We start from the raw sequence: 26,499 nt of genomic DNA, 5'->3' as shown, positions 1-26,499 counted from the left end.
TTCATTTATATATTATTTAGTGAAAAATTAGTTCCCTTCGCGATGGATCCCATATATTTTCCGCGGATTTGAGGAGCGGACAGATGAGTGCAAAGATGCCACTTTCTTTCACTTCTTCGTTCCTTTTTGAATTCCTTCCCATAATGAGCCTGACGAATCCTAGCTTCTTTTAAGAATCTAGCTTCTTTAGCCGTAAATATTTAGGTTTATCATGCATAAATAAAAAGAGAGAAAACTTTTCACACTATTTTCATAGGCGGCGTACTTCTCGTAATTCTCAAGATCTTAATAAATGTCAGCCAATTTCAGGAGTCTCTTATGTGTTTCCCACGATGAGTATGAAGTTACACCCAGTATGTTACACGCAGGAAAGTTAAGATAGCAAAATTCCCCGACTAAGGACCCCTTCCCACTTCCCTGAGGTCCGGCACGTGTTCGGGTAACCGGTCTCTTGCCACTTCAGATTGAAAGAAAGGGAAGCCGGTAGTGGATTTTCCCAGTAGCAGTGCATGTAGCCTGTCGTATTTACTTATATAGATTATCAAAGAACGATTGAAGTCGTTCTGAGAAGCGATCGAAGAAAATACTTTTTCTCCTCTCCCAGCGTCACAACTGCGCTTAACCTCCAAGACCGAAATTATTCTCTTGCTCTACACATAGATGAAGTTTGAATGATAACTAAGTATAAATAGTATCCCAAATGCTAAACTTCTTAATTTTGTTATTCTGGCCCATAAAGCATTGGTAGACACGATTTACGTTATGCCTACACGACGCTGATGCTAGCGTGTCGACACTCACGTCTGCCACGGCTAGGAACATAAATTGTTGTTATTCGCTTACTCGCAAAAACTTGCAGCTTGATTTCTTTACTAATATCTTTATAATACTGTACTTTATTGTCACCAATAGCCGAATCCGCGCAAATCGACGTCACTTTTTTTGAACTCAACATTTATGCGAATTTTTCCGAAAAAAATTACTCCTCTTCAAATAATTCTACAGAAATCATCAACATCTCTAAAAGGTTGAAATCTATATTTTATGACACTGCAATGCCTATATTACTATATTGCAAAGTTAGTTTATGAATATAATTGGTGGCGTAAAGCCAAAAATAAATTTAAAGTACGTTATTTTCGAAAAAACGGAAAAATCAACGTTACATTATATTAGAAATAGTGCTACTTTGACGCAATATATCTAAGCAAACAATTTTTTTATAAAAAAAGTAAGCATGAAAGGTGATACCCCAGACATATTGCTACATAACTTATTTAGTCTAAGCGAGTTTCAAGAAAGTCAAAAAAATGATTTTTGTCCACCTTTTTCCAGATCCGGACCACTGTGCGTCGCAGTCCAAGGGGCGCCTTCTGTTAGGCAACCGGCAATGATCTGTACTGGAGGTGCATCGAAGGGCACCGCCGCGCCGTCAGCAGGCTTATTTTGTGGATCCCGTCTGCCTGCAGGCGCCCTCTTTGTAAGGGGTTTAAATATGCTAAGTTAGGAGTGTAGCAGAACTTGAACGTCGATGCCATAGTGAATGAATTTGCCGAAAAGAAGACAAGAATGAAACTTTTGAAGTAGTTCCGGTCGTGCTTGAGGCAGGCCTCGTTATGCCTTTCACGTTTTTAGTCTGCACTTTAATTTCTCTGGAAGATATTGCAGGAAGATATGCAGAAGGCCGTATTTGTATTTTAGAGGATTTGTTCAATTTAATATGTCGTTCATACCACTGCTGTTCATGCGTTTTAAAATTAGTGTGCGTTTTACTATTTTTTATACTATATTTCGTGCTAACACAGTTCATTCAGTTACAGCAGTACGTAATGTTTTCATTTTTGAAGTTACTCTTCTTTTTTGATGCATGAATTAAGACCAGACATTATTTTTGGAAAGGGTATTCATAATTATTATTACATTATTACTTTAAAGTATTTTGGTTGCATAAACGTTAAATTATTTCATGCAGTTTTACTCCAAGCTGTTTTTTTTAATTGAGTTGTCTGTTTTCACTAAGTAAAAATTCAAGTATAAACTTATGCAGTCAGACAATATATCTGTTTATTCCTTTTTTCAGAACTTTACCTCATGCGAGTGGCTATGCCTTATCATTAAAATTGGGGAGGGGCGGGGGCTCAAGTGAGGAGGGGTACTCATTAGAGAGGTGCATATAGCATAACTCTGGGTAAATCCGGCCCTGCCCACATGATTATGAAATCAATGTTCCAAGTTTCTTTTGTTCTGGGTATCATCCTTCCCGAGCAACTCCGGGTGGTCAGCTAGTTTTTAATGATATAAATTACAAATGGCAGCATAATAGTTTAAAATTGAAGGTGAAGGTTGTATTTCTTCAGTCTGAATCAGTTGTCGTACCAACAGACTTGTACTATGGGCCTAAGCTATTTATTTCTATCATAGGAGCTGGAATGCCTTGAGCAAGAAATTTAACTTGCCTTGAGCAAGAAATACACATTTAAGAAACAAAGTAAAATAATAATTATTTAAATAAAACATTTTCAAAAAATTCATTTTTGAGTCGCCAATAAATATTTTTGGAATATGTAGTAAGATGCTTCTATGTCATAAAATAATTTTTTGCATTTAATGACACCACTGGAGATAAGCACCAATTAGTTTATTGAAATGAAGTTTCATCACATTCATATTTATCCCTCAGTCTTTAGAAAGAAACTTGATTTGAGAGCTAAGGCTACAAGCCACTATACAATGACCCAGGATTGACTGCCTTATTCTTGAGCTATAAACCACTGACCATCCCTCTGTTAGCACATTGTTATGAAATGCTCAGTTTTCTCAGAGGCTGAATGACCTAGGTAGGCATGCAAAAGCAAAAGTATGAACCACATGCATTCACACTTACCACGCAAGTGGAGCAGAGCTTCGATACATCAGATCCTCGAGACTGGATAAATCATTGAGAATCCAGAAGCTGCCACGCCCTATCGACAGTTAGTGGAAGGAAGTATCATTTCGAGCATTTTGCTTTGTTTTCCATTGAAACTCCACCAAGAGTGCAGATTGATTTCCCATTCTAGAGAGTGTGATGTACCAAGGATATACTTCCTGAAGAAAAATATGGATTATCTAAAGAGTCTGATTTTGAAATATGTAATAGCAATATTTCACATTGTAAATAATACATTTTCAAATTTTAAGTAAAGGTATAATAAATGTCAAAAATATTTAAGTAGTCTAAGAGTTCAGTCATTAAATAAGCATACTGAAGTGAAATCAGACCATAATTAAAGAAAAATTACAAAAATGCACCAACAAGTGCAGCTGAGAGAAATATTATGACATTTACTTTTTTAAACATATTTAGTAGTCAATTTAAAAAAGCAAATATGGCTCAAGTAACCATTCATAACCTGCAACATACAAAAAGTGAACTGTATCCACTTTTTATAAGTACAAAAACGGAGTCAATGAGCAATAGGCCATATAAAAAAACATTATACCTTCATGACTGCACTCCACCAAATATAAAGTTCCTCCCTCTTCAACCGCGGCACCAACATGCTGATACATTTCTGCTGTTCACATTGGTGAGAGGCCTCGTCAACAGCCCAGTACTCTCGGAAGGTAAAGAATTTTCCGTGTGCAGGGGTCTCCGATGTATGACCATTTTTAGCAAAGATTCTCTTCTGCAAACTCAACCTATTACAGTGGGCTCTCCCATTTTGTCAGAACATGGAGTGCTGTTACTACGCACCTGGATTTCTTCCATGAATATGCAGCTTCACTCAGAAGAAAAGTTGGGATGTTTGCAGATATTAATACACATTAATATAAATATTATGTCTCATCACTGATAATCAGCAAGATTGTAATCTATGAATCAAATTTTTGTATCCCATGTTATCTATCCAATAACAACCATCATTTACTCATTTGTCTTGCATGGAGTCACTTGATAGTTGTAGACTTATATTTCTAACGTAATGACATGTTGCAGGTTTTTTGTTTATTTTTTTAGTCGTTGTTGCTTTCTTCATTTGATCAGTAATGTAAAATGGTGTTATTCATTGGATATGACTAAATAAATAAACATCCCCAAATCATCAGGCCACGAGGATTGCACAGACATTTTCACGACGGCGTTGAAGTAAAAGATGATTGGTTATCAACTTAAGTAAAATTTACCTGAGAGAAACAGCAAAAGTAATACATAACCTTAAATTAACTGAAATTCGTGGTACGAAATGGTAACTTTTCAATTTGAGGTCAGAGGCGTTTGCACATTATTAACTGCACTAAGGATTGATTCGTTGAATCTGGATTAAAGCTAAATTCTTGTTGTCCATCAACTTCTCAAGGCACTACTCTCCCATAATAACTGAAGGTTAAAATCGGCAAAGTGAGGATCCGTGACAATTCCAATCGCAACAAAAATCCCGCCTAAACTAGTTCAAATCGTCTTACTATCCAACTTTTAATTTAAAGATGTCCATGTAATAGTATTAAAATATAATTTTATTTATTAATTGATAAAATTAAATTTTAAATGGATAATTGAGATAATACATGGTGAAATTCGATAATAAAAACATGTTAGTGACTTACATAGTTAACATCTGAAAATCGCTGTCCGCCATATGAGAAAATTGTTTTGTTTGTGAACAATTAACCGCTTCTAAAACTACATGTGAATATTGGCTCCTGGCTGCGGTTTCTATTGACTCAAAAGTGTTCCATTGCTTTCCTGCACAGGTTAGTCATCGAAAGGAAGCTTAATAAGTTAATTAAGTTGTCCTTTTCGACTTGGTTTTTGGAGCATATAATTTTCCGACTTTTTCTCAATGCGCTTGCTAAGTATCACCGTCATGTTTTGCTAACTACCAGTAAAATACCCCCTATCCTGACAGAGAAGTGTTTTGCAAATAAAATATATTGTAATGTGTTACGTAAGCAATGGTTGACTTTTGACTTACCGTAGCGGCTGACACCGGGAAGGGATCTATTTTCCAATCCCTAAACTTCTGGTGTAATTGGTTCGCATTATATGCGTTAAATTTTGACTCATATTTTCCGTCAGCCTTTTCTTCAACTTATTGGTTTGATTTCAGGTAGAATGGGTGATCGATACAACATTCACAGCCAGTTGGAGCATTTGCAGTCTAAATATATTGGCACGGGTCATGCAGATACAACGAAGTTTGAATGGATGGTGAATCAACATAGGGATTCATACGCATCTTACATGGGACACTTCGACCTCCTTAATTTTTTTGCTGCCAGTGAAAATGAGGCTAAGGCTCGAGTTCGCTTCAATTTGATGGAGAAAATGTTGCAGCCGTGCGGTCCACCTCCTGAGAAACCCGAAGATTAAGTGTGTTGCCTGCTGTGGACTTTTATTGCGATTATTTTAATCAAGGGTGCATAGGTGATGTGTACACATTATGTGTAAGAGATAATTTTAATTAAAATAAATTTATTATTGCCTCATTTCAACACCATTAATTCTTTACTTCCTTAACTTTTCTCTCGTTCGCTAGTTGTATGGCTTTCACTAAACATTCCTGAGAGAGTTTATATGCTTCACGTGAGAGTTCTGACAGTTCTTTTATCATTTCACTGTATTTATCAATGTCCAACGAGCCATCCTGAACAATTTGAGACATCTGTCCCAGAGAAGGCAGAAAACCAGCAGTTACTTTCCCAAAGGAGCGTTCCCCATTTTCCGGAGGTATACAGCATGCAGCTTCTTCATCTAATGTCGGGTCAATAAACTTAATACCATCAGATGTGATCCCCTATGAAGAGAAATAAAGAAACATTTCAAGATGGATATCACAATGCACACTAATTCAATTATATTGACAAAGCATTTTAGAGTTATTGTAGCAGTGGATTTTTCTGGGTAAAAACTCAGCTGAGCTAATACCCAGGTACATCCGGCTTTAAGAAGATATCAACCACCTTCATCCCAAGTAATGCCTCTTCATCCTACCTCTCTACCATAGTTTGTGGGATTACATTGTTTTTCTATTGCTAAGTACCAGAAGTGACCACAAATAACATCATGAGCCTACACGATTTAAATGTGCATGAGTATTTTTAAATTAGATGGTAATTTCCTTCCAGTACACTTCAGAAATATTTGTGTGAGGGGCCTCCCAAGTCCACCTCTATCGCATCTACCTCAGTGGAATGTGCTAGTCTTCCACACCTGCTCGCATGCCACTACTGACTGGACACTAAACAAATCAATTTTTACTATTTTCACAAATGGGTGCACATGTGGGTTTGGTGAAAACCCTGCCTGACCCACTTCTATTTCCCACAGCATCTCACCGAGTTTGCTGCCACACTGTTTTGTGCTGTAATAAGCACTATGCTTGTAATGCATGTACGTATTATGTTTGTAATAAGCATTGTATGTTTTTTGCATTAATGTCTCAACCTAGTGTATCTCTTCGGAATGTTAGCCATTCATCCCTTTCCTATCCTTGGAACTGACAAAAGGCATAGTGTTTCCTTCCCCACTAAGTTCCCACACCAGGTGTAGCTCAAGCCCACACTCACCCCATGGCCATGAACTTCTCAGCTCCAAACTGCTTCCAAACATTCCCTTACGACAATATCCATTCATACCATCAGGGTTTCTTTGCCGAAAGAGCCATTGATATAGGTTCTGTATGCCAGCCACTCCAGTAGTTAATGCATTTTTGATCAGAAAATTCAAACACTTCCAAAGCTCAAAGTACATGTTACATATCAACTACTTAAGGAAGAATTAGTTTAAGGGAGTAAAATGATACCTTTCCTCTTTATCAGAGGCCCACATGGGAGTAAACGACATTAATGAAAGGGTATCAAAATAAATCATTGCCATGAATCCATTTCCAAATTACTGTGCTTTGCACAAATATTTCAAAAACTGGTATAAAATTACTATAAAAGAGCCAAGTCAGGATGCATATCAACTATCTTTTCATATCTTAACAAATTTATACTCTCAACAACAAGAAGACATTTTCTAACCACAAGTGATTTTCCAAGAGTTATTTTTATGGCTTCCCGTATTTTCTTTTAAGTATGTATTTACATTATGGTTAATGGTCTTATTGCTTACATTGGCGGTTCCCAACCGTTGGAATGCGTACCCCATGGGTGTACCCGAACAAACCAGTCAGGTGTAAGCCAAAAATAATCGGTAATGGTAGATGCATGAAACTATGCATCTCTTAACGCCTGGTTACACGGCACATTAACACGTACAAGTTAATGTACGTTTGCGTGAATGATTTCGGTGGACCGGAACAGTACCTGTACCAATGCATAAACCAAATTAAAACAGGTTTTATTTTCTTTGCATGCATTCGCACAAGTTGGGTGGTTACACGGTGCATTTTGGTGTTCATTCTCGCGTTCATACATTTAGACATTAATCCGCACGTATTAATGTATCACGTTATCATGCCTTTAAACAGAAAATATGTATAAAAAATGTGCTCTTTATACTTTTGAGGATACAATTTTAGTTATATACACATAGAGGGGTACAGTAGGAAAAAAACGGTTGGGAGCTGCTGGCTTACATGATGCTACCTGCCTCGAAAATAAAACTGGCTTGGATAAAGAGAGATTAGAAAAGGACCACAGGAGACCAGAAAAGGCAGTTCTAGGAAGAAGACAAGTTGCCAAGAAGAAGCCATAGATTACAAATAAAATCTTCTACCCTGTTCAAAAAGTAGGCTGTAAAAGAATACAAAAACTGAAGAAGAACAAACATATAGCAAGAGAATAAAGAATTACATTTGCTTAACAGCCAGGTAAGCCAGATAATATTTTTAGCAATGAACCAAGTACGTTCAATGCACGGGGATGAGGAATAGCAGAGGTGTAGTGATCCCATCAGCAGGGGTAAGTGATCCCCTTATCTGTGAAAGGATTGGCAGTTGATTGCCAGCTGTAATGGCTCAAGAAGTAGGCAATAGATTGAAAAACAGAGAAATACATGTCCCTTTATTTTTCAAACAACCCATTTTTCCATCCATATTTCTGATCAATGAATTAGACACGAGCTATTCTGGGACAGAGTAAGTTACCTATTATGTATTCAGAAATCCTGCACACCAACATTCTCAGAGGGTGTGTGTGTACATCTTCCAACAACTAGGCATCCTTGACAAGGTCTCTGTAGCCCTATGAAGATTCCCTGGTTGTAGATCAAGAAGCCTTAGCTTGGGTACCATAGCGGCAGCCTTCACAAAGGACCTTGTTTTCGTTGCATGTGTGTGAGTTTGGCTGCAGTTAAACTATTCCATTCCCGTGCACCAACACAGTGATTAAATTTTGAAAGGTGGATGAGCATCTAGAGATATTATTTGACTCATTTCTATTCCGATTGTAAGTCGTAACTCCCTTGGAAGATTTCCCTGATAAGAAATTTCAGCTTTAAAACAGAGCTAGCAATCAAGAAGAAGAATGCCAGTTTAATAATCATCCATTCTCAGAAAACCATCGAGTAATTACAATTCAACAGTAGAGAGAAAATTAAATCTATCTTTCAAATCAATTTGCCTAGCTTGACCTCTAGGTCATTCATAAATAAGCAATAGCCTTTATTAAGCTGCCTCTGCTGCATTAAAAGCCAAAATATTATCCTCATATGATTATTCCCTGACACCATATCCCATAATTTTCCTATTTGCTTCCCACCATCTACATCCTCTGGGATACATACCACACCTACACCTCAGACTCCTTTCTATTTAGCAGCCTCTTTCTGGATCATAAAATAACAACTGAAGGTTAATGCATTGATAACTAAACTTAGTTGTAGTCACGCTTGACTTGAGAAACCATGAAAGGCGATTCGTAAATAAACCGACCAAAATAACATTAAATCGAGTCAACATAAACAAAATCTAGTTCAGCGTACCATTGACACGCCAACGACGAGGTCAAACATGGGGACGCTGGCATCCGCTAAAGCAAGACCAGCACATGTTATTGCGGCAGCAAGAGCAGAACCATCATTTTCCAATACCAATACATATACATCGACTTGAAGATTTGGGAATTCATGCTGAAAATATAAATTCAAAGTTAAAAATACAGCCTCAAACGCTAAAAACCAAGAGTATCAGTAACATTATTGTATGGCATACCCTACACACAGCCGGTTCAAGGGCCCTTTTTAAATGCACACTCATCTGCTTTTCATCAGCATCTTGCTGATGCCCACGTCTTCTTAGTCCGGAGAAAGGGGCATACTTGAATTCACAGTATAGCTCCCCATTTACACTAAATTCGGACTTCCGAGGAATTTCTCGAGGATCAAACACAGAACAGATTACTTTGGTTTTGTTCATTTCCAGATATGCAGAACCTTTAGCCTGACTGATGACAGCAGTTTTCAAGACTGGAAAGTTAATGACACCAATGTCAAATCAACGAATAAAAATCTACCAAAACATACCATGTTCATTTTAAAATTACAAATTTCGCGCAGTTGGTCATTTTTTCGGCCGTCATTTCGCTGGCTTGAAATATCCCTCCCTGGTTCTTCATCCTCCTTTGATTCATAGAAGAGATCATAAGGCGTAGAGGTCTCCGGGCCTTGAATGCGTTTTGTGTCAAGAGGCATTGATATTGCAGAATGAACAACAAATTATCACCTAAAACTGCATATCCTCCACATCAAGCCACCAGCGGCATGTTCCAAAAACAATATACACGCGAAAAACATGATACCTCCAATGAGAATGGGCTATTACATGCCACTTTAGCGGTTCATTCAAATTATGCCATTATTTTGAAGTTCATCTTTTAAAGAAAATTTCTCGTCCAATGTGTACCAAATTGATTTCATTATCAGTAAAACACCACATAATAAGTATCTATGGATAAATTTTAAATCTCAGTATCGATTTTTACTCCCTCTGCATTCATTATCTTTGCATCTCGTTGAACAGAACAGTATGAAGCAGAAGTTTTGGGAAAGATACGTCCCTTCGTATAAATATAGCATTGAAAAAACTTGCGCCCCATTCAGATTTCCACTGTCCTCTACATTATTTTTAGGAGACCGCTATCCTCTCTTATTCTATCCAGCACCTTACTATTTCTTACTTTATCCTACAATATCTCAGTCTCCTCCGTGCCCACATCTCAAAAACATTAATTCTATCTTCCTCTCATCCATCCACCTCCTACTTCCCGAAGAATAACTGAATAAAATACGTGTTACACCCATGGCAGGGAGGTTATAAATCATTCCCCATCAGCAGAGAGGGGTAATTAAGTACCAAAAAAAGTAACTCAGCTCATTTACAGTTACTTTTTCAAATTTGTATTCAATCACAAGTACCTAACAGTTACAATTTCCACATGCAACTTTACAGTAACAAGAGCAGTTACAGCTACTTCTTTTTAACCTTTGGAAAACTGCTGACGAGATTCATGCAGGGGGATTTATAGAATGTTTCCTTAAAATACAGCTTAACACCTTGCTTTTGATTGGTAATGAGGAAGAGTTAAACAATGACATTTCAGTGCATGTAGCATTCAATGCATTCACCAGTTGGTGCAGTCATAATAGTAAGATAACAATTGCTTGCAGATATCAATGAGTAGATAACAAATAATACTAATACAGGGTATACGACGGCACAAATCTGCAGGTGCATGCAAAAAATATTACCATCATCAAAAGCTACACCCATTCGCTATTTGCACCCGTAAATTTTATCCATTCTTCAAATTATTTACAGTAACATCTCTTATGTACACTTTTCTAGGCACCCCAGGAAAAAAGTGCTAATTGTGGGAAAATGCAAGTAGTGCAAAATGGAGAATTTTCACTTTTACTCACTTATTTGCATGGGAAATGTTAAAAATGAAAAGCTGACTGAAAAACTGAAACAGAGGATTAGTACTATTTATTATTTTAGAATACTGAAAGAAGATATTGCAAGCATATACAAGAAGAATAATGGCAGTTACATTTCACCCACATAGCACAAAATATCTCCTAGATGTCTAAAAAAAATCTAGAATGTCTTCAGCTAATGTCTAGAAAATATCTTGTAATATCTTCTAAATATTTTGTAGATATCAGGATGTCCGCTTTTCCTATATCTACAAGATATCTTTGAGAAGATATTTTCTAGACATTCATATTCAAATTGGATCCATAGGGAAAATTCAGAGTAAATGATTCGCTAATAATCCCAGCCAACATATAGGAGGAATTATGGTGGAGAGGGGGGTACGTGCCCCCCACCCAGATGCAGGGGTGTCGACTTACAAAAAATATTGGGGGGGCACAAACCAGGGATCTTGCCCCAGGAAATTTTGTAAGTAGTGTGTTTTTAGTTTTTTAAGCATTTTAGAAGAGTCATATGTCAACATTAGAACCCTGATAACTCGAATCTCGATATCTGGACACTCCGGGGAAAATCGACAAGCCTGACTCATTTTAAGTCACACCCATAACAAATTTTTGAGAGGGCTCGGGCCTAAATAAAAATTGATGATTTTTTCAATTTTTCCTTTTATGAGGCAAAGTGAATGTGTTTTCGTGTTTTGGATTTCGGGGGGGGGGGGGGGGGGGGGGGGGGGGGGGTGGCGGCCCCCCCCCCCCCCCCCCAACGAAATATAAAAATTGATGATTTATCATTTTTTTCTTTTATGAAGCAAAGTAAATGTGTTTTTATATTTTAGGGGGATTCGGACTCGTGGAATCAAATTTAAAAATTAATGATTTTTTTTTCTTTTATGAAGCAAAGAAAACATGTTTTGGATTTCGGGGGGGGAGGGGCTCGATGGGTGGCGGCCCCCCCCCCCCCCCCCCCCCCCCCCCAACGAAATATAAAAATTGATGATTTTTCATTTTTTTCTTTTATGAAGCAAAGTAAATGTGTTTTTATATTTTAGGGGGATTCGGACTCGTGGAATCAAATTTAAAAATTAATGATTTTTTTTCTTTTATGAAGCAAAGAAAACATGTTTTAATATTTCGAGGGGGGTAGGGGAGGTGCGAACTCCCTGGTCCCCACTGTGCAACAAAAGAATATTCTAGGCATGATAAAGTATGATATTATATTATTTAAAGTATCCAAGACATTGAAAATATTTTCTAGACATCTAGCAGATATTTCAAATATCCAAGACATTGAAGATATTTTCTAGATATCTAGAAGATATTTTGTGCTATGTGGGCAGTGTTACTTGCTATCAGACAATATATTATTTAACATATTATGTTCTTAAAAAAATGTCTGATATTTTCAACTAGTGATGGTATAAAGGACTCTTTTTGTGGAGCTGCCTCACCACTCACAACACACTCCAGAGAGTCGCTCACACAGTGCAACCCAGCAAAGCGCTTCTGGGTTGAGGGAAGTAATTAAATTAAAAACAAGGACTAATTAAATGTTTGTTTAGAGTCCAATGCATGCATAGTTTTTGTAATCATTTATGCAAATGATCTAATACACAATAAAAGGAACTTGACTGAGAATATACTTTTGACATAAAAATAAATAATTTTAAGAAAGCTTTTTTAGAATTTTTCATGTAATTTCTTTACTTAAAATAAGCAATTATATGACATGAAAATTTTCAATTTATAGTCATGACCAATCATGTTTTGTTAAAATTATTTTAACAATTAAGTGACTTTTTACTATAGTTGTCCATGGCCTAGAAGTCATTTTAGAAGATTCTATTGCTAAAATTAATTACGTATTTCCATCAAATAAAATTTTAATGAGAAGAATAAGCTTGATGACATGATACAAGTTTTCCAATGTCCAGTTTAATGTCACTTAGTAGAGGTCTTAAGTCACTGCGTTCGCAAACCTGAAGTCTGTTTCTCTGCGTGGAAATAGCTGAGTGACTGCACTAAAACCACATTCCACCAATATGAAGTCCTAAATGCAAGAAGGAGTTTAACCACCATCTATAATGCAGGATAACGATTGGAAATCTCTTTCTGTGGCCAAAACTCTTGATAATTTATCTTAAACTTTGGTTTCAATTCAATGTCATTTTGTAGTTTAATTAATTCTTCATCTAATAACCCAACATCCACAAACGGATTTATCACCCATTAAGACAAAAGGAAGGCTATGGATCCTTCACATTTGTCACATTGTCAGGACCCTCTGGCACCCCCCTGCCGCCCCGTTGGCACTTTTCGCCCCCATAGACTACAGCAACGCCCCCCAGGGGGCGGTAGTGCCCACTTTGGGAACCACTGCATAATATCTTTCATGGAAGACGGAAAATGTATTCCATCTCCTGTTCTTAGAGATGACAGCAATTTAAAAAATTCTGTTGTAACAAAATATTCTCTAAAAAACTACATGATCACGTAAACAATTCATAATTAATTTCATCGATTAATCTGTTGTTTGTGTTACAACAAATTTTCATTTTTGTCTCGTATTATTTTCATAAGTTTGCTGTTGCCGAAAACTTTTACATGAGCTTCTTCCACCATTTTTCTTTCATGATGTATGGAAAATGTAGTAGGAGAATTACAATAAGGGTCATTTGAGATTTTTTAAAGTAATACCCAGAAAATGAATCAGGAGAATCTTTCAAGCAGCGTGAAAAGGTGAGCAGTGGGCTATCCGCAAAAATTGCCATGTTCTCCTTTTGACCTGCCAAACGTGCGGTGAGCCTCACATGGAAAATGTTTGTGGAAGGAGTCGTTTGCACATGGAGTCCGACTTCCACTGCTTACGACTCCAACACGCACAATGTGCGCGGAGGGAGTCGTGACTCTCTAAATAAGACTCTCTCGCCTCACAGCTCTATCTACTGAGTCGCACATTTGAACTGACTCACTCGCACAGTACCCATCACTATTATCAACTGCTAGGGATTCCTTTGTCTATTGATATCATGCACTTAATTCCAATTTTTTGCAGTTCATCAAGCATTTGCTCACTGCAGTTTCCACCTAACAAACACCCTGGCACATCCTACAAAATATATCTGCCATCGTCCAACACAGACATTACCTGATAGGGTCCTTTAAATTTTGCCTCTAACTTTTGGGTTTGCCCACAATTGGCTGCTTCTCTCATTACTAGCACCAAATCCCCAAAAGTATACAGTCTATGCGGTCTTTATCAGCCATCATACCTGTTTTTTCATCTCCTGACTCTTTTCAATTTACGGGTGTCTGCACCCCCCTGACCCTCCCCACCTTCGCTATGCCACTGTCAAGACAGATACAGAATGAACGCTACGTAAAAACCTTTTAGCCCTCATAGACAAAACTAGTGCACAAAATTTTAGAAATGACTAGATATACACGACCAATTTCGATGGCCAGATTACTTCTCGATGTTTACATTGAGATAGTTTAAATACAAATTCAAAAAGGCTTGTGGTGTTACTTCTTTTATAAGTATATTTTTTTATAGTTATATGGATCAATTGTAAGTGAAGTTTGTCTTCAATTCTTACAAGTTTGAACTACTTTCTCTTTCTTAATTAAAATATAAATGTTACTACACGGTAATTAATGAGAAAATATAGGCGCTAATTTTTAAAAAATGCAATAATTCAGGCTTTTTTGATAACATCTAATTACTTTTACACACCACCGTGATTGATAAACTGTGTAACTTTTAGCAGTTTTTATTTGCCCATTCGTTGGCAAGGAAAAAAAATTTTGTGCATTGTATGTAAATTGCATCAGAATGTGCATGAAAATCAAGCAGAATGAGGGCATTTTATTAATATATATATTACAAAATCAAGTGCTTAAATAGCTCAAAATAAAATATGGCAGTAATTTTGTAAAAAAATGAACATTAAATAAGTCCTTACCATCGTGATAAACCTATTTCCATCAACCTCTACATTTGATTGCAATGCCTCTATAGAATTTGTGAATTTAGAGCATAGAATACCTACTTAAGTGCCACAATATTAATAAAATAACTGAAATATTAATAAATGCAAAATTTTGTATATCTTGAAAGAAGTAGGTTTGTTCTATCATCCAGCATTAAATCTTTGGTTAAATTGTCATATCTTAGATTACTTACGAACAGGGCGCAGCTAGGAATTAAGGCTGGGGGTTTAGGTGCAACAAATATGCATGGGTGCGTGGGGGTATGGGGGCATGGGGGTGTAATACCCACCAGGATAAGTGGCAGGTGTAAGATTTGCGGATTTTAAGATAAATGGTACAAAATGGTGAGTTTTACGGCTTTCTGAGGAATATTTTATTAATCGTTACACTGATCACTTGTAATATCAATATCCAAGAAAATTGGATTAAACTGAAAAATTTCTGAGCTCTGGGAGGGGGGTGGGGTTTTATCCCCCCAAAACCCCCCTCTCTGTGCCACTGCTCATGAACACGTACTTCTCTCACACATGGGTAACACAAATGTAACTACACCCACAAATATTTTGAGAAGTAGTGTTTATTAAATGGCACCGCTGAGGTAGTGGACTTTTCAGCATATGTATTGAGTGTAGTTGTCACAAGGGAGAACATATCGGAATGGTGATGAGGGATGAGGAGAGTGAGGCCTTATTATATACTCCTCCCCCGTCTTTCTGTATTATACATTATGACCAATTATTGATAAATAATACTACAGAAATAGCAATTTAGATACAATGATAATAATAATGTTATAATTTCAATTATGATATTGTTATTCAAATATTAAAAGCCCAAAATTAATGCATCTTCCCGGATGCTTTCCAAATATGTTGGCTTTGTTCGAGTTGATTGTGGACTGTCCCCTGACAATTGCAATAATTTTTTCAATAACGGATGGCATTACATTTTACTGGATTTATTCCAGTATTTTAATTTTCACAAAATATGAACATAATGTTATTCTTTATGACATCACTCACAAAGAAATAACAATACTTTATTATTTTAACATTTTCTTGGCAATCAAGTCAGAGGTATACAGCAAGTACCTTTATTGCCAAGAAGTTTCACTTGGACAAAACGAAACTTGAAATAAATTAGAGGCACATCATTTAATAGCACTGAAAAATCACCTCAACGCATGAAATGCCAAAAACAATAACACAAATAAAACAGCAATGGGTACAAAAATTTGTACTTGTACAAAATGGAACTTGAAAGAAATTAGAGGAACATTAAACATTTGAAATCACCTTAAAGCACAACATACAAAAAAAATCATGCAAATGGGTAAAATGGGTAACTAAAAAAAAGGGTTGTAATGGCTAAAAAAGCTGCACTTGTACAAAATAAAACTTGAAAGAAATTAGAGACAAATTATTTAATATCGTTTAAATTCACCTCAAGGCAGGGAATATGAAAAAATGATACAATTAGAATCAAGCAATGGGTACAATTTCTCCCAGTCAGAAGGTCAATAAACAATATTTTTTAATACTGCTTATGCACCAGAATGACACATTATTACAGCAATTTTACAATGTTATGGAATGAAATAAAATCACAGGGGCATATTATACATTTAGTTTTGTTGCTTCACATATCCATATACAAACCACAAATGTACCAACTGTTTTAGCCAGGGATAAGTCATATTTGCATGTCATCAAATAACTTTTGCAATATGCAATGCATAGTGGACAACCACAAACTTATTCCAACACACCCTCAACAAGCGTGTTGTAAGCGATTTCGTGATTGTTTGGTACAAATTGATGACTTATCCCTGTTACACCCCCTCCCCACGATGAGGGAACAGTTTGGATTTGAGGGGGGCATGCACTACACTACTATCTACACTACATACATACATAGTTAATATAAAAAACTACAAAAAAAATATTAGGAAATAATACTAATAAAACACTACTACTTCCATTCACTCTTTTTTATAAATCACATTCCACCCACACATTCATAAAAATCACATTCCATCCACAAATTCATAAAAATCAAATTCCATTCACACATTCATAAAAATCAAATTCCATTCGCACATTCATAAAAATCAAATTCCATTCACACATTCATAAATCACACTCCATTCAACCATTCATAAAATCACATTCATCCATTCATACAGCCCTGCCTACCTAAATACTTCAATATGCACGCCTGAATTAACGCAATGAACGCACGGAATCGTGGCCACGATATACGAAGACCTGCCTAATCTGAGTAATTTCTAATCGACTGTAAGACGCAATATAAAATCTCTACTCTCCTGCCCCAAATCTAAACTACAGCTGGAAAAAAACATGACATTAGTAAAATAAATATACAAACAGACCCTGTACAATAATATTTACAAAAAATGCACAAAATAAGAAAAACAACTATCTTCAGGCATGATGTCTTCATTCTTCTGTCTTCCATTCTCCAGGAAAAGTTTGTCATCGCACTTTCTTCTAATCTTGAGCCTTCTGAGCTTGTAACAGCTAGCACTATTTTTGCCCACAAGCTTGACCTATAATAAAATAAAAAAATATTTTCACATTCCAACGAAAGGGCTACCAAAGGGTTACCTCTAAGGTCATATCATTCTGAGGAAAACCTTAATAAAATTTGATTGAATAAATAGAAATTTTAAAAGTTGAAAAAAAGTAGTGGAGAATTCCAAATTATTCACCACTGATATAAATGCAATATCACAATGCATTTTTATTATTCTTTAAAGATTACAAAAATGTTATTGCACAAATTTTGCTAGACATCTTCAGTAATATGTATCTATGAAATCTAAGGAAATCAAAATATAAAATAATTGAGGCAATAATATAGCAAATATATATCCTTGTAGACACAATAATTTTGAAATGGAAACCGATATTGTAAGCAGAAAAACCAATAAAATGACATCTATAAAAAATAAACTAAAACTGAAGTATCAAAAATGGCATTCAAATCAAGGTAATCGCACCTACTCAGTGAGATCTATTTCAATAATTTTAAAGTAAAATTCTGACTTCTGGTATAATAGAAACAAAAAGTAAATGCTTAACACACTGCACCAAAGTCCAAAGGCCACTTCAGCAATTAAAAATCAACTAAACAAAACAACATTGATGGCTAATATATTTAAAAATATTATACATACCTATGTCATTGGCATTATAGGTATTAGATCACAATGTAAAACATGTCATTGAAATTGTGAACTGGAAATGAAACCAAAATGACCCAATACAAATATATTGAGTTTTCATAGATTATCGAAACTTTGGTGGTTATAAACGTTGAAGTCAGGGGCACAACTAAGTAATAATGCTAGGGGGCGTTTTAGGTAGAAAGTAATACTGGGGGGTCTGACAGGTATGGAATATCTAGCAGGTTAAGCGTGAGGTGTAGATGCCCTCTCCGAGAAAAATTTTCTGATGAATGGTTCAAAATAGTGAGTTTTAAGGCTTTCTGAGGGATAATTTATTAATCCATACACTATTTAATGAGTAATATTAATCCAATTAAGTAAAATGGATGAAACTTAAAAATTTCTCTGAGCTCTGGTAAAATAAAGCTAGGTAAATCCTTATATTAGATTTTCCATTATTGTCAAAAAATTTCCTTCTAACCGAGTATTAAATTCAATGGAAATGAAGTTTCAAATAGAAATTAAGAGCATGAAAGAAAAGACTATTGCCGTCGTCAGCCAATCAATGCATTGAGATTCAACTGGGGTTTATCTTATTTTTGTGTGATGTGAAATCAAATTTTCTCTTGCTGGGAAAGTGAGTACATACATATATATCTTTTTTTCGAATGCAATCAATGACTTTATTACAAAGGTTCCTGAATGGGAAAATAAGGAGAAATTAATTGGATTTACTTAAAAAAAAGTTCTGAACTGATTTCAAAACTTTGTCAACTTATTTCATTTTAACCAAAATAATAAAATCACAGAATAAAATTAAGGTAATTGAAAGAGGAATAAATTAAATCTTACCTTCTTCCAGCAGTGACGAGCTCCAGCTTTCAATCCCTTTACATGTGGTTTACTTGAGGCCATACAGCACTCATCAGGATAAAATGATCCCTGCAATTATAAAAGAATACCATCACTTATGATGAGACGAAGTGGAGTCCAAAAAATTGGATTACATGGCAATTCATTTTCTCTCAAAGTATTGTCATCACATAGCAAATCAGGTCAAAATTTAAAGAATAGGGAAAAAATCAAAATCTTCAAAAAGAGTGCATAAAAAATTTCTCATACTGTAGAGGCAGTTAAAATAATTTGTAATCAATTATTAATACTTTAAAAAATCATTTCGATTGAATGCAACAAAGCATTCACCTAAAATAGGAAAATCTTAGGATTGATTATGAAGTGGATAAATTTTTGCAGAATAAAAAATAATTTCATTAATCTGATTGAAAGTGAAAAGTCGTGATGGCAAACTAAAGTATTATAATGACCAAGAATCTAATTTAAAATTCATAATAAATAAGACTAACTCTGATTGTTAGGTAATATTTTGCGGTGATTTTAGAGGGAAGTGATACTTTGACGTCATTGACTCATTTGAGATTTTTTAACACATGTGCCACAAAAAATAGTTGAAGCACCATTACAAAAAATATTAATTTGTAGAATAAAAATATGTTAAGCCCAATCGAACAAAATTCCATGTTTTTCCGACTGAAAGTCAATTCATCAAAGAAAATTCAACTCCAGTTGCTGAGTACCATATACCATTTTTATACCAAGTTATCGATTATTGAAGTGAAAGTGATATTATGCTCACTTGAGAATGATAAGGGCATGATAGACAAATTAGAAGTTCTGTATAAGCATTAGCAAATGTCATAAGCATCTCCAACATACTTATGAAACAGAGATAATTAATTTTAAAACTGATGCTGGAAGAATAAAGCAAATATGAATGAATGAGTATGGGATCATACCGCTCCTTATCTGCAGCAACTCATGTAGAGCCATCAGAAGGTGTCACCATGCCACCTTCTTTCCAATGTCTCCTTCAGCCTCATCAGCATGTCCAGCGATGGCGCGCGCCTAGGTAGAGAGCGGGTTAGTGCATACACAAATAAATAACCCTACCGAGGATTCGCATACACTCCAAAGCAACACACAAAAACGTGACAATGGCATCAATAGGAAATTATGAATTTCCTACCTATCCACAGCCCCATTCCTGCATGACACAATGGAATGCGTTATGCAAAACCACGGCACAAAAACTATATCTAACGCACGAATAAAAACGCCTAGCCTTACGCAAATTAATGTTCATTGGCCGGAAGGGCCCAAAGCTAAGACGCCGTCTTCTTGGAGGTCCCGCGATGCCATCGTCTTCAATCTTCTTCTCTTCTTGGGATGAGTCTTCATTCTTCTCTTCACATCCAGCGATGGCGAGGACCTAGGGAGAGAGCGGATTAGTACATACACAAATAAATAACCCTTCCGAGGAATCGCATCACTCCAAAGCAACACACAAAAACGCGACAATGGCATCGATAGGAAACCTTAAATTTCCTACCTAGCCACAGCCCCATTCCTGCATGATGCAATGGAATACGCAATGCAAAACCACGGCACAAAAAAAAACTAAAGCTAACGCACGGACAAAAACGCCTAGCCTTACGCGAATTAATGTTCATTGGTCGGAAGGGCCCAAAGCTAAGACGCTGTCTTCTTGGAGGTCCCACGATGCCATAGTTTTCAATCTTCTTCTCTTCTTGCGAAGAATCTTCATTCTTCGCTTCACTCCAGCGATGGCGAGGACCTATGGAGAGAGCGGATTAGTGCATACACAAATAATAAACCCTTCCGAGGAATCGCATCACTCCAAAGCAACACACAAAAACGCGACAATGGCATCGATAGGAAACTTTAAATTTCCTACCTAGCCACAGCCCCATTCCTGCATGATGCAATGGAATACGCAATGCAAAACCACGGCACAAAAAACTACAACTAACGCACGGACAAAAACGCCTAGCCTTACGCAAATTAATGTTCATTGGCCGGAAGGGCCCAAAGCTAAGACGCCGTCTTCTTGGAGGTCCCGCGATGCCATCGTCTTCAATCTTATTCTCTTCTTGGGATGAGTCTTCATTCTTCTCTTCACATCCAGCGATGGCGAGGACCTAGGGAGAGAGCGGATTAGTACATACACTAATTAATAACCCTTCCGCGGAATCGCATCACTCCAAAGCAACACACAAAAACGCGACAATGGCATCAACAGGAAATCTTAAATTTCCCCTCTAGCCACTGCCCCATCCCTGCATGATGCAATGGAATACGCAATGCAAAACCACGGCACAAAAAAACTACAACTAACGCACGGACAAAAACGCCTAACCTTGCGCAAATTTGTATTCACTGGCCAGAAGGGCCCAAAACTAAACTCCAAATGCCGCTCCCGTCTTCTTACGGTGACTTCCTTCTTCGTGTAGTCTTCATTCTTCCTTTCTTGAGTTCCAACGATGGCTTGAATCTGTGAAGAGGTAAGATTAGTGCATGCACAAACAAATAAATAAATAACACTACCGTGCAAGCCCTAACGCCGATCATTCCGGACTAACGACGCAACGGAATGATATATCGCAGCACACGCAAACGAAAATAATCACACGCAGGAAAATATCACACGAAATCACACGATAGAGAAAAAACACACGCCATCGCATCGTTGCCGTTCTTCTAGCTCCATTTGATGTCTTCAGTCTTCACGCCTGGAAGGGAAACAGGTACAGACATGTTACAATTTAGTACAAAACACACCCAGTTCAGGCGAGGGATATCAAAGTCCAGTAACGCCTCACACACACACATTATCTTCACTTCTTCATTCTTCTGGGCCCCAGCGATGTCTTCATTCTTCGGGGCCCTAACTAGGTCTTCATTCTTCATTCTTGATCTTCATTCTTCACTCCTGAAATAAATTGTGTTAGTACAAAAGCCACCCAAATACCTGAAAAAAATAAAGCCATTAATACAGACAGAGAAAAATACCTCAAATTAATTTCCTGCCTAAGAATACATTCTCTGTCTCCTAGGACCGGTCTCATTCGTAGTAATACCTTTGCAGTGCACTTTTTGGTACCTTTATTTCAGCGCTGTTTATAAACCTTTTTAAACTTGCTCCTTAGAGCCATTGTCTTTCGGATATACCTTAGTTACCTAGAGCTCGTACCTTATTTTACCAGAGTGAATTCACTTTCTACCAGGAGTCTCTCATAACTCCAGTAGAGTGATTCAGATCGCCCCTCATTTACCATTTCGCATTCAGGATAACTTGATATACCGTCATGAAATCCACAGCATCCTGAGGAAACTTGCAGTCTTCTCAGCCTTAAACTCAAAATGATGATTGTTGTCAAAACTCTGGGAATCAATTTTTCTTCAATACACATTGAAGAAAATTCTGGAATTGAAAAAAAATAAATATGAATTATAGCACAAGTCAAATATTCCACATTATCAGAAAAAGCATTGGAAGTCCCGTGTGTCCATCATCTTCTATCTGCGTCACTTCTAAGGATGACTCTTCATGCTTCTGTACCCAACCAGGGATGGCTTGGACCTATAGGGAGAAAGGGGGAAATGAAAATAAATTTTGGGCTATAGTTTCTTAAATACGGTTCATTTCACCTCAAATAAAGAAACTTTTGTTCCTCTGAGTCTCAACTATTGATTTAATTTTCTATTTTCGTCTATATCCACCTCAATTTAAATACTGCGAGACCGGTTTTAGAAAATATGTGATTTCTATGCAGATTTTAATTGCGCTATTAATGTAACGATTTGATGGTAGATGTGAGATTTATATGACTCAGTTTGGCACGTACATAATTTGACGGAAATTCGAAAAAATTTAAATACACATAAGTGCCTCAAAAATTTTCCGTTTGTTGATTGGAGGTGGAATAACCCGAATATGCTTTCTTCAAAATTTTGCAGCATAATGGATGCGAGAAAAAGGCTATTTATTTAATAGTTAGCCATCCAAAAAATCTCAAGCGATCCACCGATTTTTTCAATAACTTTTTGAAATCTACCAATTTTTTATTGAGCTTGGTTAAGTGCCATTGAATGAAGCTGTTATATTGGCAACTCTCGTGCACAAAGTATACTATTATGGATTAAGAAATCCTTGACGAATTTATTGTAGCAGTGAAGGACATATATGAGAATATAAATTGAATTAAAAATATACACTTTTAACACCATTATCATATGCCATAGCGTGTTCAAAATAAGAAGCATTAAATGAATACAAATCTAAAAATTGGAAAAATCACATCGCAGTTACTATTTTGTATTTTAAAAGTTAGGAGGAGAGCAAAATGAATATAGATCAAATTATTGAAGTTACCGACAAAAATTATCGATTACGGTGTAATTACGTTAAAAATTAAGCCCGAGCACCTTAAGTTGTCATGGTGTAGTTAATATTCGAATTCAAAGTTGCTTTGTTCTACCGAGATCGCGATTTACTCTTCAATCTAGAACGTTAATTTTGGAAAAATTATAAACGGAAGTTCATTTTCATCAATAACATGGGCCATTATTTTTCCGGGATGAACAGTCTTGATAAGGCTGCTGGGAAAGTAAATAAAATTCGTAAAACTACCTTCTGTCTTCATAAACATCGTAGAAATTCATACAGGAAAAAGGAGGTTGAAGTATAAAAATGACATTTTATAAAATAACCAAGTTTTGTTAAAAATAAAAATAACGGCATAGCCCCCTTAAATTAGAGAAATTTTCAAATATGATTGACGAGGAAGTTGAAATAAGTTTTAGAAGAACATTTCAAATGTGGAAAATGAAACACGTAGTCCACAAGTAAGATTATATTCGCATTCGTCAAGAGACAAGTCTGATATACACTGACAAGCAAGGATAAATTTTATAATCTCGTAACTACGTGGTAAAAAAATCATATTTAGTATACACTGAGTGTCTTAGATTTCAGAAAAGGTCAAAAAACCACATATGAAAGAAACCTTATTTTTAGTTCTAAAATTTCGTAGTATTAAAACAGTTTCTGATAAATAAACCACTATAAAGTTGAAAAATAAGAATTCATGGTCAAAGATTAATCATGATATGATATGCTGACGACATTGCTGTCCTAGCTGAAAGTCAGGAAAACCTCGAGACCATTCTAAATAAAATAGAAACAACCATGAAAGAAGAATACAAAATGAAAATAAATAATAAAGTAATGGTCTGTGATAAAGATGGAAATTATGGAAGTGAAGATAAATATTGAAAGATTAAAACTTGATCAAGTTAACGACTTCACCTATCTAGGGGGTAAGATCGCGCGAGATGGAAAAAATAAGGTAAGAAAGAAGCAAGAACGCGCAGGCATCAGCGAAATTCAATAAAAATAGTCGACTTTTAACATCCAGAAGTAACAGCCTTGAAATTAGGAATAGAATTTTCAAAGCCCACGCATGGAGTGTGTCATTATATGGCAGTGAAACACGAACTCTTGTGTCAAGAGGATAAGAAAAGACCGAGTTCTTTCGAACTATGGTGTTATAGACGAAATTTAAAAATTAAGTGGACGGACTGAATAATTAATTAAGTAATATTGAATCAAATGAAAGAGAAAAGAACCATGTTGAAATCGGTCGTGAATAGAAGAGCCCAACTTATTGGTAATATAACGTGGTATGGAGGGATTCTATTGACAATCCTAGAGGGACAGGTTGATGGAAAACGGCAGGCCACGGCTCCAATTTATGGACCAAATAATGAAGGATATTGGATGCAAAAACAACGAGGAAATAAAGAGGAAGACGACGAGACGAGAAGAATGGAGAGTACCAACAACTCAAGCTGCTGCCAAACAATCTTAGGATTGAATACCAGAGGAAAAGAATTAAAAAAAAACAGAAGCTGATGTCATAACAGGAACTGAAAGTTGGTTATCGGATGAAAGCCATGACAGAGAAATCTTTCCGAAATCATAGGATACAGGAAGGACCGAAAAACTAAAGCAGGAGTATACATTGCAGTAAAAGATGAGATCACAGGTAGTATATTTGTAGATAGTGAATTGGAAAGTGTTTCAACTAGCTGAGTCAAGGAAATGGAATAAAATGTGAAAAGCTAACTTTCGCACATATCCTTGCTCTTACCTCCATTTTTAAAAACAATATTTTCCCAATAGTTCGATGGGACATCGAAGTCAACGGCAATAATGACACTAATACGATTTTTCTGAGAATTGAAACGTCTTATCTGACTATCTAACTCCAAAACCGAATTTATACCTGAATTTGGTTGTCAATAGCAAGCGCACGTGGGACATTCTCCCCAGTATAAGGAATAATCTCCCCAAATATGACAAAACCGTTTTTAAGCATGAAACTTAAAAATTGCCGTTCGAAGTAGAAGCATTGGGAACAAAGTACGAGATACCCTGTCAAGATTACCCTAAGAAATACTACATCGGCGAAACCGGACGCTCCGTGAAAACCAGAAAAGAACAAAAGCGTGCCATTCGACTTGGACAACCATTGAAATCGTCGGAGCGGAAAATGCAGCCTCGGGACTCTTGAATGACTTCCAAGATGCCAAGGTGAATATTCAAAACACGACTTATCCGCGAGGCTTTGGAAATTAGGAAATGCGAACAGTATTTCAACTGCACATTCTGTAGACGAAGGGTCTTCAACCCACGCACAGTGGGCTGAAATCGAAAAAAGCTGGGCAAAAATCGCTGTAGTCTTAAGTATTGCTGAATGAATGAAAATGTTTGCGAATTGGGTATTGTATGGGCACAATGAAACTTATTTAGGATGATTAAGTCCAGAACATTGTTTAGGAGGGCAATAAAATTTAAGCATAGGGGATAGTTATGCGGGAACCATAGTTACCAGGGGCAAGTCGAAATTTTGATATGGGAATATCGAAGGAAATTCAGAATTTCTTCTACGTTCAACTATGTTTAAGCTATCCAGTAGCTTCTCATAAGGTATGTGTTGATTGAAAATTGCTATTGAGTCTTTTAAACCTGACATTTTGGTCATTGAAGAGTAATAATATAAATGAATACCATTGATAAATATTTTTATTGCAAATTTCTCAACACAAAGGTGTGGCTCATTAAATTCTATTCTGAGCCAGAGGATAAAGACTCCTCATATTCCAAAATATTTTCGCTATTCACCAGAAGATTTTTTACCTCCTCTAGTAAGTTTTTTACTTTTCGGGGAACATCCGCAGAACAAGAAATGGAAGGATCTGACGTAACCAGAAGCCTATGGAAAAGGTCATAGTTTGTGGCAATTCTAGAAATTTTCCTGGTGTCTTTTACGCGAATTCTATGAAAAATACTTATACACTTGATTCCTCCAGAGAAGTAGAACTTCTCAGTTTTACTTTTATTTCTACGTTTAGACCTCTCACTTGCACTGTCGAAATGCAGTGACGGTCTTCCATGAGGAGTGCTTTCAGTTAAGCATAAAACAATGATAAATTACGAAATAATTACAGTTCACGGACTAAAGCAACAGGAATGAAATACACGCACAGTTTTATATGCGTGTATCATCATTGTATC

The 26,499-nt window shown here is 36.3% G+C and overlaps 2 protein-coding genes across 3 annotated transcripts; one reads left to right on the top strand and one right to left on the bottom strand.

Annotated features, from left to right (window-relative positions):
* Positions 1-4,596: 4,596 nt before the first annotated feature.
* Positions 4,597-5,469, top strand: LOC124156370 (splicing factor 3B subunit 5). Of its 2 annotated transcripts, none has more exons than XR_006864306.1 (2): positions 4,597-4,734; positions 5,091-5,469. XR_006864306.1 is itself a non-coding variant. In XM_046530898.1 (2 exons), exon 2 carries the CDS (start codon positions 5,096-5,098, stop codon positions 5,351-5,353), a length of 258 nt encoding a protein of 85 aa, XP_046386854.1. In that variant the 5' UTR covers positions 4,597-4,734; position 5,095; the 3' UTR covers positions 5,354-5,469. The 2 variants fall into 2 exon arrangements, 1 of the variants encoding a protein (XP_046386854.1); XM_046530898.1 differs by having other exon boundaries at positions 5,095-5,469.
* Positions 5,263-9,716, bottom strand: LOC124156368 (exosome complex component MTR3-like). Its single transcript, XM_046530897.1, has 4 exons — positions 9,472-9,716; positions 9,141-9,394; positions 8,912-9,058; positions 5,263-5,777 (listed from the first exon to the last, which is right to left on the bottom strand). Exons 1-4 carry the CDS (start codon positions 9,617-9,619, stop codon positions 5,481-5,483), a joined length of 846 nt encoding a protein of 281 aa, XP_046386853.1. The 5' UTR covers positions 9,620-9,716; the 3' UTR covers positions 5,263-5,480.
* Positions 9,717-26,499: the final 16,783 nt, after the last annotated feature.

This window comes from Ischnura elegans, chromosome 3, assembly GCF_921293095.1.
Source record: "Ischnura elegans chromosome 3, ioIscEleg1.1, whole genome shotgun sequence".
Lineage (NCBI taxonomy): Eukaryota > Metazoa > Arthropoda > Insecta > Odonata > Coenagrionidae > Ischnura > Ischnura elegans.
This window is presented reverse-complemented; position numbering and strand designations above follow the sequence as displayed.